We start from the raw sequence: 16,808 nt of genomic DNA on the forward strand, positions 1-16,808 counted from the left end.
AAAGGATTAGTTTAGGTAATGTATTTATAAAAAGAAATTAATTAGAAATTATTGTTGGTCGAAGTTGCGTAGAAAAAAGTAAAGGTCACGATTTTTAACTTTTTATCTGTGCCTATAATAAAAATTTGAATATGCCTTCTGTAGATGTAACTAATAAGTTATATACATGCACAAAGTTTCATCGAAATCGATCAAGGTTTAGATACAGCAAAAATGGTACAAAACTGCGATTTAAATGAATTTAAAACCCTAAATTTAAAGATTTTTACATCTTACAATGTCTATAGCTTTGTTATGTGTCAATCGATTTCAATGAAACTTTCTGCAAGCATATAACTTACATAGATCTACAAAAAGCATATTTTAGATTTTCATTACAGGCGCAGATAAAAGGTAAAAATCTTGATTGTCACTTTTTTCTTTGAAGTTCCAAGCAATAGCAATTTTAAAGAAATTTGTTTACACATACACAGTAAACTAATCCTTTTACGTCTAAAAAAAACTCAAGTTGTTTGGTGCAATTTTTAAAATTTATTAGTTGCTAAAAGGTGTCCACTGTAAGTAATGTATGACTTCTTTTCAAACAAAATCTTTTTATTGACTAAAGTAGACAAAGATAATAAGATAATGCATTATAGAACATTATATTGTATAAAAGTGTTCTTTCAATTTGATGCTAACAAAAATTTGTAATCTGATATTTTCAATGTAAGAATCAAATGTCAATATTACTTAGATACTCATGCAATATTGTTATACACACAGTGTATAACGTTGTATTCTCTTAAGATTAAATTCCATTATATAATTTCCAAACAATCCTATATTAGACTTACTATATATACATTATATTTCCTTAAGTTAACTCTTTCATTAGTGATACATACAATCATACATACAGAGTGATTAGTTTAATTCTTACACCTAACACAATTTCTCTACTTTTAACATCAATAGCAAGATAAATTGTTTCAGGTAGAATTCGATTCATATTCATCAATATTTCTTATTTTCCGAGGACTCTCAATTCGGGCATTCTGCAGCGAAGAGATTGAATACAACTCAATTCTTGTAGTTTGTAAATAATAATATAATAGATTACAAAGAACAAATTAGAACGATCAAACCACTCTGATGGATTTAAAAATATAACAAATTCTCTAAAATAAATTTTAAACGTTTTTTCTTCCTTGCAACTATAGCTTAATATGACCACGAATTGAAGTATTTGAAGCTCAAAACGAGATTAAATTCAAATTCATATTAAATGCACAATTTTTACAGATAAAGATCCATGTACTTCTTTTATAATTTTTATATCCAGTAGAAATGTGTAGATGTTCCGTTTCTTATACGTGACTTTGTATAATTCTTTGTATGCTCTAGTAAATACTTACAATAATATTTTATCATTTTTTAAAAAAGGTTTAATATTTTTATACACAGTCTTTGTGAAGGAAATTAATATGAGTACATTTTATTTCAACACAAAATTCATTGTAGATAATTACAAAATGAACTCACGTATTGTCGATGGTCTCTTTCTAAATTTATTAGTCTCTGTAGCACATCTATGTGTTCCTGTTTAATATTTCTATCATTAATTCGCTTTTTTACCTCTTCTACAGCTTTGTTCATGTACGGTAAATTGAATTCAAGCGCTTCATTTATTACGATTTCAGCCTTATTTTCTGTAGACACATCAGTGCTTGCCCCTTCATTTTTCGCAACTTCTGTGTTATTTTCACTAGCTTTCTTCTTCTTTTTCTTTTTCTTCTTTAATGTAGTTGTATCAGAGGTAACTGCGTCTTCTTGTTGTGAACTAGATGTTGCTGGTGCATTATTATTTTTTACAGTTTCCTTGTTTTCTTCAGAGTTATTGTCATTGCTTTCTGCTAGTGTATAGAGTGTACGCTTTGTCTGATTATTGCCAGGTTGGTACAATGTTGTACTGATATTGTACTTACTTGAATTTGGTTGCGGAATTCTTTCTTGAATCTGATTTATCGTGTTCTCCACTTTATCATTGGTTGAGGTGTAGTTATTACGCGGAAGTTGTGCAGTTTTTACGGGGTAAACAGCCATGCTTTCAGGAACAATATTACTAGATTCTCCTACATAACATCTTCCACTAGGAACACCAATAATAGTTCTTGTAACATTGTCATTACGTTGAACATTAACAGTTGCTGAAATCGTTTCAGTAGTTGTCCAAATAGGAATTACTCCCTTATTTCCTTCCTGGATAACATTTTTCGTAGATGTACAAGTAGGTACTTTTTTGTTTTGTTCCTGAGTAACATTTCCAGTGTATGTCCAAATCGGTATCTTCTTGCTTTGTTCCTGAATAACATTTTCAGTGGATGTCCAAATCGGTATCTTCTTGCTTTGTTCCTGAATAACATTTTCAGTGGATGTCCAAATCGGTATCTTCTTGCTTTGTTCCTGAATAACATTTTCAGTGGATGTCCAAATCGGTATCTTCTTGCTTTGTTCCTGAATAACATTTTCAGTGGATGTCCAAATCGGTATCTTCTTGCTTTGTTCCTGAATAACATTTTCAGTGGATGTCCAAATCGGTATCTTCTTGCTTTGTTCCTGAATAACATTTCCAGTAGGGGTGCAAGCAGGTAGTTCCTTGTTTTGTTCCTGAGTAATATTTCCAGTGGTTACTACAGCTGGTATCTTCTTCCTCTGTTTTTGGGTAATAGTTTCAGTATGTGCACAATTAGGTACGTTCTTGTTTTGTTCTTGAATAATGTTTGATGAAATTGCACTGTTTCTTTTTGGATATCGGTTTTCTTCTTTCTTTTGTGATTTTGGAGTAATATTTTTTTGGAAACTTCGTAAAAAAAATACATATGGATCAATTTTATTTTTCCGTCTCTTAGATGTCACATTAACGCTCTTACATCTTATATTATATGCCTTAGATGCGGCTTGCATCTCTTTAGACGTTAATGTACGCGGCAAATGTATTTCGTTGTAGAGATAAATACATCGTACATACAGTTGATCAGTCAGGCTATCTTTCATGGCTACACATCTCTTCATTTTTTTAGTAATTGATTGAAGTGTGTCTATCCACTGACTTGAACTGGCGAGATAAATACTCAGTAACTTACTTCGTAAACGCAATATTCTATCGTTAGTAGTATGTAACATAGAAGGGTCAGAAATTCCAGGCAGTGACGATTTTAATGATTTTATCTGGTTGATTAGAATATTAGGGTCGTCTGCAATCTGTGACATTTCTGCCCACTTCGTATAGAAAATATTTAATATTTTCTTTTCGTTGCGTGGAATATTTATATACACTTTTAACAATCGTTTGTCTTCGTCATTTAATTTCAACCAATAAATGAAAAGTTGATATATGTATAGTGAAACACCAGTCACTGCTCGTATTCTTATGAACAATGCTTTGTTATCCGTCCGATATATTATTAAATCAAATAAAACTACCTCTGTCAATTCCTTCAAAAAAAGCGGAGGGAAATCATTTTTCAAAAAATTATCTGTTTCAAAATATAAGTCACCGTCTAATTCTTTATATAGTATATGGCCATCATGTTTCGATGTTTGAAAAGAGCCATAGCTATATAAAATGGAAGAATATTGAAAATCGCCTAATCCTTCTCGAATTATTACATCCCTAGTTTTGCTCCTTTTTTTGGCTTTACGTTTACTCAATGGTATGATGTCTTCACTTGCAGTGTTTCCTCTCTTTTCACATTGTGGTCCCTCCGTGTAGTTCGTTACAAATGCTGGTGTTGGAAAATGTTGAGACCACCGATAGTCGTGGCATGTAGAGGAGTCATGTCCACGCCTGGTACAATTACAACAGTAAAGCAGATCGGCAGGTTTCATAACTTCGGACAAATTTTCTGGAATGTGTATTTCAGAATTCTGTGTCTGAAATAATAAAAAGGAATGAAAAACTTTGTAGTTTCCCCAGGTCGAAGATTTACATTATTGAGCAAAAAAAAAAGAGAAAAAACTAACTGTCTGATGAAACCTTCTCCAATGGTCAGGGCATTCTGTTGACTTGTGTCCTATGGCTCTACACATGTCACAATACAATGTGCGACAAAATTCACAAGTTTTTCTAAATGTACCCTGCTTTTTACCACACTGCAAAGGAATAATATGTAATTATATGGTTATAATATAATATATTCCATATGAAATATATTCGAACCGTGAGGCACATTTTTTGAGGACATCGCGTTTCCGTGTGTCCTTGAGTACCACACATATAACAGCGAGGAGGTTTTCTAGGTAGAGAACAATTGTATGTTTGGTGTCCCGCTTCGTTACAATTATTACACTTAACGTTCCAAAAACGTTTCCTCTTCGCGAAATTAGGCATCAAGTCCTCGTCTAAAATAGTCCACAGTCTTGGATCCTCTGTAATTCATTCAAAGTATGAATTAATTCAAATTATGAATTCCATTATAAATTCTTGAAAATTTCGGAATGTGCTCGAGAATCACGAAATTTTCGAGAACCCGACTCGTCTCGACCCATCCCGACCATCGTGTTCTTGCATCCCTCTAATATCAACACCATTTTTTTTATTACAATAAATATTGGATAATACTACTGCAATTATCTAAAATAATGTAGGGATTCTTAAAAACTTACTTGACATTTTACTTTGTATATCTTGAATATTAAAATTCTCCTGACCTCGTGATTCATTATAGAAGGCTTTCATTTTTTCAGACATTGGACGGAAGAAATAGTCTTTCCAAACTGTTTCAGTTTTATCCTTGTCTCTATGTTGATCAGTACATACTTCAGAAGGTGTATCTTTACTATACGACTGCTTCTTCTGTTTTGTGTTAACAGAATACTCATTGTCATTCTCTCTGTGCCTTTTTCTGCTCGAACTTGGTTGATTAGGAATTTCAAAATTTGTTACATCTTCCATAGAAGTAACTGATTGATTTTTATCTCTTTCAAATACAATATTACTATTACTAGAAGGTTCTGCTGGAACACGAAACTCGGGTACATTATCCTTTTCACTACTAGACAATGACTTTCTAGTCTCATTAAGATTATTATTACATATTTTACTCATTGAAGCAGATTTGTTTTTCTCAGAGTCATTTTTATTTGTATTATGACAGTCTCCTGATTTCTTTTGTACATTTTTATTCATTTCCTTTATTTCTGTTATACTCGATGCACCCTTTTGAACTTCCGAGCAATTTAAAATTATATCTTCTGTTATATTGTGTATTAATCTATCATTAGATGGATTTGTATTTCTTAAACTAGTACGTGACACTTTTTTGGTTTCATCTTCAATTATAAACGAGCATTTATCTGAATCATCGTTATTACTTAATGCATCCGAATCATCTGAATCTTGTAAATTTATAACAGGTGGTTGAGGTTTTGGTGGAATTGGTACTTCGAAAATAGACTGTTCAGAATCAGTTTCTGTATCGGATGATAACAACATTATCTCGTCTTCGAAATAGTTACTCGCTTTCCACTGCTTCCTATTTTTTGTATTTACATTATATTTTGAGTCTGTTTCTGTTTCACTGATAGAATTCGTGCGTATATCTGACTGTTGAGTCCCCACATCTTTTTCCTCAATTTGTTCTTCCCATTCCTTTTCTTTTAAAGTCATTTCTTTCTGTTCTTCCAGTTTTTGTAATTCTTTTTGTAAATGTTTATATTTTTCTTGGTATAACTTGTTGATAAACAATTTTGAAAATTCATACCTTTTAAGTATATCATCGTAATTAACATGTTGTTTTACAATACTCAATTCTTCCTGGATATTATCATCTTTACTATCAACATGACTGTTTCTAGATCTTGAATAAGATTGGGTCACAGATTCATTTATTTCAAAATTTGAATTTGTAATTTCTAATTCTTCTTGAACTTCTTCTGCTTCTGGTTTGATACAAACATCTCTACTTGTACTGGAAGAATTCAAGCGATTAATAATTTCTACTCTCTGACTTGTAGATCCGTTGCCGTCTTGCGAAATAACACTTTCTTGAGGATGTTGTAATGTATAAGATACATTTGAATTGTTTTTACTATCTTTATCCGATATTTCAATTTGGTTTCCACTGGAGGTAGACTTAACATTAGATTTATTATCTTTCTCGGCTAATGCTGGCTCACTTGTTACGTAATTATTTTCATAATTTCTCATCATATCTTTCCGAGCATTATCACTAAATGTTCCATTGCCGTCCACTTTGTTACAAAGCTCTTCATTGTCAGTACTAGATGGTTCAAATTTAATGTTTGGTTTGAAATCTACACTTTCTATGTCATTTGACGCATAGTAAATCTTAGCGTATAAGTGGGATTGTAAATCACAATTAGCATCTTCGTCATCGCTATTCTCAGCTTTACAATAATCTGCAACAATCAAACTAATTTATTAGGATCACTATTATATTAAAGAAAAACAGTACAGGTTATAATGTAGTGTTCTCACCCCGAAATAAATCGTCTTCCATATTTGTTTATTCGACACATAAAACTATTTTATATTACAATATTTTAAAGACAACGCATGGAAAGGAAAAAACAGGGTTTTTGTTGTGGTTTTAAGAGCAGGTTCATGTATTCTTAAAGACCACATGTGCTTACATGTTGTCTGTAAAGTTTTTTATTCCGCAATTATGCCTAGTATCATCGCGATAACACAGTTTGTTCTGTACATCAGCAATTCACAGGTTTTGTTCTGCTATAGGCGAAAATAAGAAATAAAGCTTTCAGTCAGTGATGCCAGGTGTAAGGAAAAAATTGTAGTGTAGGACGTATGACATAGAAAATGCTCTGCCTGTAGAAATCGTCGACACCGGATGTAAGAGCAATGTAAAGCAACATAGAGGGAGCTGATAGAGAAACAATATTTCATATATAGTTGATGATCTATATATTACCAGAGAGGAAATGAGAGTACTCCACGAGTACCACGAGTACTCACGCTCGGGGTTTTAGTGCCCCCATCTTTTTCACTTTCAACCACAGGCTCTAATTGTAAGAGCTCTAATACTACTTTGATCAGCTTTGATGTCGCGTCCAATGTTAGCGATATTTCATGAATTTAGGTGTATAAGCAAGCATCGAATATTCTGTATACTTCATTTCTACTATGGGATTTGGAGATTGAAAATTCCTAGTCTACTGTAGGCTGTGCAAATGTATATAGCGCATGTATTTATACGATAGAAATGATGTAGTAAGATAGTTATGAAGTATAGCTCTATAGTAACGCAGATTAATAGATTGATAAACATAAATATCCTTACGTATATTTCTTTTATTGTTATGCGTTGATTATATTTATTTATTACAAAATTGCACAATACATAATTATTACAAAATATTTTAATAATTCTACAAATTGAAATAAAGTGTATTTCAATATGTGTAAAGTCTATTTTCCTTTCATATTATTGAAACATATTATGTAGATATGTGTACATATAAAATAAATGCTCTCTCGACCAGTCTAAATGGGACTAATGAGAGGCCTATCACATGACCAAATGGGCCGCCATTGTTGTTGTGTTTTGCTCTAATAGCGAAACAAACAATTTTATAGAGGGTAAAACTTTATTTTTCAATAATGCTATGTACACAATTTCTATGAGCTGTGGACTCGCCACATTATGTATTGCTCTTCACAATGTTATTGTATTCTTTGCGTGCATAGTACGAGTTAGTATGTATATTTATTGATGATTTGTTTGTATCAAATATATATATATATAGAGAGAAGGGTTCATAGGAATAATATACGGAAATTTATTTTATTCGTAATAACAGGTTTTAACCCCTAGATCTCTCTAGTTCAGAGACGACTGATTCAGGAAAATTCGGCGGTAGTGTGGCCGATCAAGATCTTCTATAGTTCGCGATCAGTGGAGTTGATAAATGAAGGATTTGTGTTTGTCAAGGTAGTTTTGTTTACGCGTAAATTTTCATTCGGTATCAATTTCGCGCGCGTTTTGTGTGTGCTAAGAGGTAGATGAAGGTGCGTAACAGTTTCCCTCAGGTTTCGTATTAAATTCGAAAGGTATGGAAATTCTCGACTTGGAGAAATGTATTGTAATGTGAACGCTTGTCGTACGGAACATACGAACTATGTAGGGAAGAACGATCGTTAAAAAATGGAAAACTATACAAACTGCCACTTAAAATTTGCACTAACAACTTTGTAATCTTTCTTCATGGATTCTGTCGAAATAAAAAGTGAGGTTATCTTGGGTACATCGGAGAGTCTTGTAATCTACATTTTTACTCATAGGTTATGAAATCACTTATAGTTACTCACAAAATTTAGCATACATTTATGAAAAGAAGGAATTGAATAATTGATAGGCTCTGTATAATTTTCTTATTACTTGAACCGAGTCAAATAGGTTGGTTTGTAGTGGAAAAGACAAGTTTTTTCACACAGGTTATATATTGTTTCATGATTTGTTAAATATTTTATAAATCAGCATATTTTTTAGGTATATCTATGTTTTCTTATCTACCTATTTCTCTATGACATACTGTATTACATGAAATTGTGATAAAGAGTTTGTAACAGTATAAAATTGTTTACTTGCAATCATGTGTTTGACATTAATTTTGATTAACCTATACTTTAATTAATTCTACTTTGTTATAGTTATATTCTTCATACTGTTTTAATTTAATAAGTTCCATGATGCTTAAGTATTACAAATTACTCAACAATTTTTGAGCATTTATAAGTATTTTTTATGTACAAATAGTTATTTTCCTTCACCCAAATATCATTTTTAGAATGTATGGAAAATTAAATGGAATGTAATTCAAAACATTGTACATTGGTTCCTTGTAGGGAATTTCCATACAACATTGTTCTAGAAGAGATGTATAGAAATGTATAATTGGAAAATTCCTAATTTTTATACAGTTATGTCTATAGAATACTATTTCACTTTTTCTACTCTTCACTCCCAGTAACACTATTCAATTATTTAAACTATGTATTAGTTTCTTCGTATATCTCCAATTGCTTTTATATTTTATAAAATCATAATTTTATATTAGTGCATATTAAATTTTATGAGTAACTGCACATGTAAAATTAAATGTGAAATAGTATAAATCTTTTTCAATTTAAACATGACAAAATCCTGTTAGTTTTTAATAATAAAATACATAACAATTATCATACAAGTTTGTTTAATTGGAAGCCTTAAAAATATTTGTTATATTTCATTTAAAATTAACAGGATTTTCCAATTGATCTAATAGTATAAATAGTTTAATTTTTTATTGATAGACTAGAAATGTGTTTAATATTAACATTATGCTATTATATCTAGTAAATAGTTTATTCCAGTAGACTTTCCTATCAATTTGAATTATCACTGTTCATATAATTTGAAATAACTTCCTTTACACATATTGTACCCCCGTGATATTCTAAGTTTTTGAATCCCACTGAAGTTAATGAAGAATTTTCAACTCGTAAAAATGTATCTTATTTTGTAAAAAGAATTGTATTTAATAAAAATTTCACTTTAAGTTCATTAATTTCCCAACGAAATTTGAATGAAAAATCTATAATTCATATGGATTATACCATTCAATAGTTCAGATTTGATGTGTCACATTTTAATGTCACACTTTAAGTACTATAGTCGTAGGGTATTTTGAAAATGGGGTATGGCTTTCATATAATTATAACAGAAACTAATTAAATTTTTTCAGTATTTAAGATGTCCCGCAATCACAAGGACAAATATGAAAACTCTAACCCACGTCGTACTCACACTTTCATGTCCACGGAGGATGCAAACTCTGGGAAGAAATCTTATTGGCCGGAGTTGGAGATAACAGGCAGTATAAGAAATCTGAGTCCAAACTTATGGCAGTTAACACATCTGACAGCATTATATCTCAATGATAATAGTTTGCAAAGGATACCAGCTGAGATTGGTCGGATGGTTAACCTGCGTGCTTTAGATCTCAGTAGCAACAAATTACGTAGTTTGCCAGCAGAACTGGGGGACCTCATCTACCTCAGGTATAATTTCCATTTGTTTGATATAATTACACAAGTTCTTTAAGTAATTATATGAAACCAGAGTGACAATATTTTTGATTGTATATTCATTTGTTGTTTCAGAGAGTTATTATTGAATCAAAATTATCTTCGAGTGTTACCGTATGAATTAGGAAAGTTGTTCCAATTGAAAGTGCTTGGACTGCAGGGTAATCCGCTCAGCAAAGAAGTGTTGGCATTGTATGGTGAACCTTCAGGGACTAGCAAGCTGCTTTCGTACATGTTGGACAACTTACAAGGTATGTGAGCATGATATTTATTTTATAATACATAACTAAAGTGACTGTCATGTACAGACACGGTCTGTTAGTTTATACCAAAACAAAATTGAACTCTTGGAGTGCTACTTCCAAGGACAACTATCGGAGTCTGTAGAACGCTGTGGTATATTCATTAGCAATCTTAGGGCTGCGTCTCCGATCTGTTGGTATTGGGAATTACAAGGTGAATCAACTAAAAATTACTGGTTACAGTCAGATATTATTATCAAGATTGCATTACAGTGGTTGGGTAAGAAATGTGCAACAGAAAACGTTATAAATGGAAAGGAAAATTTAAGCTAATAACGAAGACAGGTTTTGGTCAACGCATTACACTTGACTAATATGTTGTTATTAATGAAGGTATATGTTGTTACGAGCCAGGGCCGCGAGCAGCGCGAGAGGCCGGCGGAAGGGTTATTACCCTTGGAATATGATTTGAATTTGTTAGTTTGGTGCGCTGACGAACCTGATGCGAAATCAGGGAGCCCCTAAGAATATAGACGGCGAGAACGAACCTGACGCGTAGTCAGGCACCCTCTAGGAATGGAATCAAACGCAGGCGAGCCCAATGCGAAATTGGGGAGCCGCTGGGAGATTGGTTAACTCACTGATGAACTTGATGCGAAATCAGGGAGCTGCAGAATGGTACAGTTTTCGTAGATGAACCCAATGCAAAATTGGGGAGCTATTGTTTTAAGCAAAGTCGAGGGATTTATGGCAGGGTCTAGCCTGCGTGAGGTCTCGAATGGAGATGCTTGAGAGAAAACAGAACGCTTTGGGTCATCCAGCTATCGGTCGGCACAGGGATGTTTACGTGGAGTGTTCTGAGTGAGAGTTGCCGTGAAGTTAACCGGGTGTAGCGTTGTCCAGAGAATCTGGTACAATGAGTCTTTATGTGCGGCGACGTCTTATCGGATACTATGTTTACGGGGTGGGTTACAATGCCGCGTACCGGCCTCTGCCTGTGTGGCCAATGACCTGAAGTCATGGCGATACACGGCGCGTGGGGCGCGTTCTCGAAGGATCTGGCCACGGAGTGGGGAAGGTGACGAACCTTCCGGCAAGAGGACCATGACGAGCCGCATGGCACTTACTGCAGAACAAAAATGGTCACTACGGTCTAGGATCGTATGTATGCGCTTAGAATAAGCATATGAATTAATTGTTTACGTTTAATACTAGGTACTTTTGAAAGCTTGAAAAATGAGTACGCATTTTAGTAAATATATCTTACATCTACTTCTTCTTTGCGCAACCATAAGTTATTATGATCAAACAAGAGTGTTTTTTAGGTTGCGTCCTTCTAGTATATAATTATAAGACAGCTATTGAAATGTTTATAGGATTTACACTCCATACTTACATTGTACTGTTAATGAGAATTCTGAAAAAGGCTTGTTGGCATTAAGATGATTTGTCAAAATCGCTGTCGGGCCAATTTTAATCGGACTACCAAAAAAAGAAACCTTTCTGCCAGGTTTCAGCCCGATACCTCTTCTGTAAGGGTAGTTATAGGGGAAAATCGAAAACTCAAAAATAAAATCACAATTAAAAATTCTGAAAAAAATCCAACAGATCTCGGGAACGTTTTCCGATTTTCCGTTGCAAACGCTGGTTATAAAAAATGAAAAACACGAAAAAAATCGAAAACACGCAGATTTCATATAGAAGTTTAAGAGCGACATCTGCGGAATTAAGTCACCAATAAGATATTGTCGTAAGAATTATACTCAATTTTTCCCAGATTCCTGGGTCTGGTGCGTCATAGTTAAAAAAGAAAAAATAAAAATCAATTTTTTCGACGTTTCTTCAAAGTTATATACTTGTTTTTGTCTTAACTCTTTGAGTATATTATGCAATGTTAAACATTTCAGCGTTGGAAGAAGCATTTTGTAGGCTTTAAAAATGACTATAACGCAGCAAACGATAACCGATATGCGTGTTATATTCTGCGGTTCTGAAGACTTTTTTGACGTGGTTGGAGACTGTGAAATGCGGAGACTTAGAATTTTCTTCACAAATTGAACACTCGCCAATTTTTGTCATAAGTGCATGAAATACGGAGTCTAATAATGAACCTATTCCAAATAATGCGATAATTTTTTAACTTTTCACGTCTAGCAATATTGGAAAAAATACCTGCATTCCAACGTATGTCTTTCTGAAATAATTCTTCGAAGTATTTTGCTTCGCATTTTCGTATTTTTGAAAGTCTGGCTATCGTATACTTTCGAACTCCTATTAAATGATGCGTATTCGATCCTCTTATTGCAATTTTTCTTTTCACTTTCTTCGACTGCTACTGACACGTCAATGCAATGACACAATATCCCTGAAGTCATCCGCCAGTATTCGCTGTTGTTATATTTGATATATAGCGTGTCTGAACTTAAACTTGTGAAAAATCAACTTTCATTAACCAAGAATTTAAGAAATTTTAAATAAGTGATTGGTTGTCCTTTTTGTTCCTTTACTGGTCGGTGCAGTGTGCACGAGTTAAATGCTCAAGTTTATTCACAGGTACATTGAATAACATATAGAGCAGAATGGAACATATGTTACTGAATAAATGTACGAGATTGTGCACATTGTATTATACAATGTGAGTAAACTTCGCGAATAGTAATAGTTTTTCAAACCATATAGAGCGTTACTCAACTGTTTTCCCAGGTGCATCGGACCCTGAATAAATCCACGAATAAATAAATATCTTGATCTTCGAATTTTAATTTAAAAACACTTCCGTTCCAACCCAATGGATCGTGCATATGCCATAAATGCATAGAAATCGGCAATCCGGTGATAGTGTTCTCATAGAAATTTCGTTCACTGTCTCCATTGGGCGTGGTTTCGTTGCCCTCGGTTTCGCCGGAGCCAGGACAGTGCTCCCCAGGGCAATTCACATAAACCGTCGAGGAAAGCGAGTTGTCGAAAGTGTACACTCGTCGCGTGGAAATAGTTGTCCGCATAGTCGCAAAGAATCGAAGTGGAATATACAATTATTATGGTCGGGTGTGTGCGCGCGTCTGTGTACTGCAACATTGAATGAGCGCTGCATCTGGGTCGAGCTTCGGATAGTCGCCAACCAAAGACATCTCCATTTAACGGTTTTTTCTTCTCCCATTCGGCTTCACTTAACGATCCTCCCCGCTCGGAAGAGCTACGTTACTCTTTAAATGTCTTACCTTGTATGTGCAAATGATCCGCACAAATGATACCGTGTTAACGCTGTCCGCAAGTGGGCCCCGCTTCGGTACGAATTAGAAGTTTTCCGCGCGACATTACAATGGATATAGAGTGACAGTGGTAAAAACAGGAAATTTCAAGGTTCTCGACTTCACCGCAAGTGATTGCTAATGGCCTTAATGGTTGTCTCAATAACGGAAGCCACGTAGGAGAAAGTCCTCTTTGCTCGCGAGTTCAGTTCGAACGGCACTGTTCTATGGGCAGTATATTGTTGGCATGGTTGAAAATTCAAATTCTCGCAAGTGGATAATTAATTAAATTAATTTGCGAAATCTTTGTCACTTGTGATGTCACAATATTCTCGCATTTTTGTTCATCTCTATTCTTCTCTCATTTTTTCTAGTAAATAACTAAAGGTCTACACGCTTATTGCTGAGTGGGTTTTTTTTTGTAGAATTATTTAAAAATACGTTTCGTTCTTGTGTATCAGGAAGTTTTTCCGTTAATATTCGGTAGAACGATTCTATGAAAATTGGTCGATTATATACTTCTTTTTGAGCTTCGTTTAACTGACCGGGGCCAACCGCCTTTCGCCTAACCTGAGTTCAGCCTAGGTCTTTCGGCATGCCATTGAACTAGAGCGGCCTTCGAGGACCCAAGGATTTCATAAAGCTCGCTGTCATTTAGACAAGCAAGCTTGACTCATGAAGACCTTTTACCGGCTTCGGGAGCACATTAGTGCCCACATAATTTCATTTCTTTTAACTCCGGGGTCAAGTGGGTGTGCCGGGGCGCAGGCGTGCTAGGTGTACGGGTGGTTAGGTCGGAGAACGTGGGGGAATTGCAAAGGGGTCCAGAAGGGAAGGCGTACTTCTATCCATTGTGTTCCACAATTTTTGCCAGTTACCCAATTGCTTGAAAGGTCTCGGTTGTACCATTCCGTTTATCCATTGTTCTCTGACTTTTACTATTCGTCAGCGTTGCCAGTCATTTCCTGCTCCTCCAGAGGATATTCCCTTGCCATTGTCGCCCTTCACCTTCTCTTCACTTTTCTTCGTGCCAGGGGGTTGTTCTTCGCCTATCTCGGATCAAACTGCGCCGGCAAACTTTTGCGCCAGATGCAATGAAATCTGCTCGAACCCTTCGTTCTCAACACTTTTACCGATCAGCGACAGTCGAACAGAAGCAGAACGGAATATCTGACGTAGTAGGTCAAACACCCCTAAATTGCGAGACTTGGCGAGGTAAAATGATGCGCGGAAAATTTGCCTGGTCAACGGATTAAGAGGGTAACGACGTTTTATTTTTTCTGTTGTCGACTTCGTAACATCCTTTGCGCGTTAGCCGGCTTTGGAGATGAAATAATGAAGTCTGTTGGAGTTGGACGAATAGCGAGGCACGTTTTGAAGTTTCATAATTTTCTAAACAATATTCGCTGCAAAGCTCGTTAACCCCTTGAACTGTAATACCGGGTCGCTATGAAGATTTCGAACAGAATCTACTAAATATGCGTTGTATTAATTTCTTTTGAACCGAAATTAAATTCTGTACAGGATGTCCCAAAAATGTTGTATTTCCTGAGAAGGATTACTTCATGAGATCATTTGAAGTAACTTTTTCGTTTACGAAAATGGTATTGGCCGAGTCAGAGTACGCCTGCTGTATCCGCGCTCTGATTGGTCCGTGTTTTTCGTTGATAACTCCCTAACAAAGCAGCGAAGAACATTTTCGCAAAGGAAAACGTTACTTCAAATGGTGCCAGGAATCATGCCTTCCAAGGAAGTACAACATGTTTAGGACGCCCTGTATAAGTTCCACGCGATACGAGCAAAAGAGTCTTATAGAAAACAGAACATATAAAAAATCAGTTGTTTCAAATTCCTAACACAGAGTGTTCTTTCTTCTACTACAACCACAGATTTTGCCCGATTGTTCTACTAAACACCTCAGTCGTTAATAATACCGGCCACTGATTAAACAATTCACGCATACTCAAAATTTAACGATATTATAACGAACGCTGTACCTCAACCGTGGCCGAATTATTTATATTTAATAGAGCAATCCGGCGTAATCGATATTTCCGATTTGGTAACCGTTAGCTTCCAATGATTATTTCAATCCTCTTTGATCGCCGGCATACATAGTCAATCGAGAGGATAGATTCGAGAGCTCCTTGTAAATTGGTTTGAACTTCCTCCTACCGTAACCGTATAACTTCCTACGGAATGGTTATTGCAATGTCTACATTCGTTCCTCAATAGGAAATTCACGGCGACGGTTTAGCGTTACGGTAACCCCCCCCCCCCCGGCTGATGAAACTTCACCGAGTTTGTATATCGTACACAATCGAGTGGCCGTTACATTTACCAACATTAACCCTTTTCATGGAAAGTGACTCGAACACGTTAGGAAGCTCTGCCCAGATCCTATCCTATCAGTTAGGATTTTCTTAGAGTGGACCGAGGGCCGAGTTCGAACTCAAACTTAATTCTATAGTTTTACTGCTCTTAATCGTCTCTTATAATCGTCTCTCCCGTATAATTACTAAATTTCTAACGATTGAACGAACGTTGATTGGAGCACCTTCGAAAATGTGATTAAACAAATTAATAAATAAAGCTATGAATGGTTCAGAGCGATGTTGATCGTATAGTTGTGAAGAACGGTATTGTAGTGTAGTCATACAGGGTGTCCCAAAAATGTACTTCCTTGAAACGGGTGATTCAAGAGGTCATTTGAAGTAACTTTCTCCTTTACGAAAATATTCTGCGCGGCCTTGTTAAGGAGTTATTAACGAAAAGCAAGGACCAATCAGAGCGCTGCTACCGAGCGGATTTCGGGCCCGTCGCCGAGCCCGTAACACGCCCGCTGTGGCAGTGCTCTGATTGGTCCTTGTTTTTCGTTAATAGCTCGAATAAGCCGCGGAGAATATATTTTCGTAAAGGTAAAAATTACTTTAACGGCCCTAGGAATCACCCCTTTAAAGAAAGCACAACATTTTTGGGACACCGTGTACTGCTACACTCAATGGTAGACAATATAAGTAGGTTGAATTTCTCTGATAATATCGGAGAAAGTTAATATATTCTGTCAACCACTTTCGATGTTCGTATTAAAAGTTCATAAATGTACAACCAGCCTAGACATTTTTATTACGCTCTATTCCGACGATTTTCAAATATTACCTATTTCTAGCATTTCTAAAATACTGTTTCTAATCTTTACTGACTTTCTGCTTCAGAATTTTTAATAACACA

General features: G+C 35.1%; 2 protein-coding genes across 5 annotated transcripts in view; one reads left to right on the top strand and one right to left on the bottom strand.

The window, feature by feature from the left end:
* Positions 1 to 425: 425 nt before the first annotated feature.
* LOC143356793 (uncharacterized) lies at positions 426 to 6,859 on the bottom strand. 2 transcript variants are annotated; one of them, XM_076792767.1, is made up of 5 exons: positions 6,637 to 6,859; positions 4,648 to 6,402; positions 4,202 to 4,410; positions 4,006 to 4,134; positions 426 to 3,915 (listed from the first exon to the last, which is right to left on the bottom strand). In XM_076792767.1, the coding sequence occupies exons 2-5, from the start codon at positions 6,191 to 6,193 to the stop codon at positions 1,495 to 1,497; spliced, it is 4,305 nt and encodes a 1,434-aa protein (XP_076648882.1). In that variant the 5' UTR covers positions 6,194 to 6,402; positions 6,637 to 6,859; the 3' UTR covers positions 426 to 1,494. The 2 variants fall into 2 exon arrangements, with proteins under 2 accessions (XP_076648882.1, XP_076648881.1); XM_076792766.1 differs by having other exon boundaries at positions 6,482 to 6,859.
* Positions 6,860 to 7,785: 926 nt separating this feature from the next.
* The window catches only part of LOC143356064 (CCR4-NOT transcription complex subunit 6-like), a 585,211-nt gene continuing 576,188 nt past the window's right edge, over positions 7,786 to 16,808 (top strand). The window contains exons 1-3 of one of the 3 annotated variants that reach the window (XM_076791442.1): positions 7,786 to 8,071; positions 9,745 to 10,060; positions 10,163 to 10,338. In XM_076791442.1, the coding sequence (XP_076647557.1) occupies positions 9,753 to 10,060; positions 10,163 to 10,338 (484 nt within the window). In that variant the 5' untranslated portion in view covers positions 7,786 to 8,071; positions 9,745 to 9,752. The remainder of the gene's footprint in view (positions 8,072 to 9,744; positions 10,061 to 10,162; positions 10,339 to 16,808) is intronic. The other 2 variants (XM_076791443.1, XM_076791444.1) reach the window with 2 other exon arrangements.

The sequence above is a fragment of the Halictus rubicundus genome, chromosome 8 (assembly GCF_050948215.1).
Source record: "Halictus rubicundus isolate RS-2024b chromosome 8, iyHalRubi1_principal, whole genome shotgun sequence".
Taxonomy (NCBI): domain Eukaryota; kingdom Metazoa; phylum Arthropoda; class Insecta; order Hymenoptera; family Halictidae; genus Halictus; species Halictus rubicundus.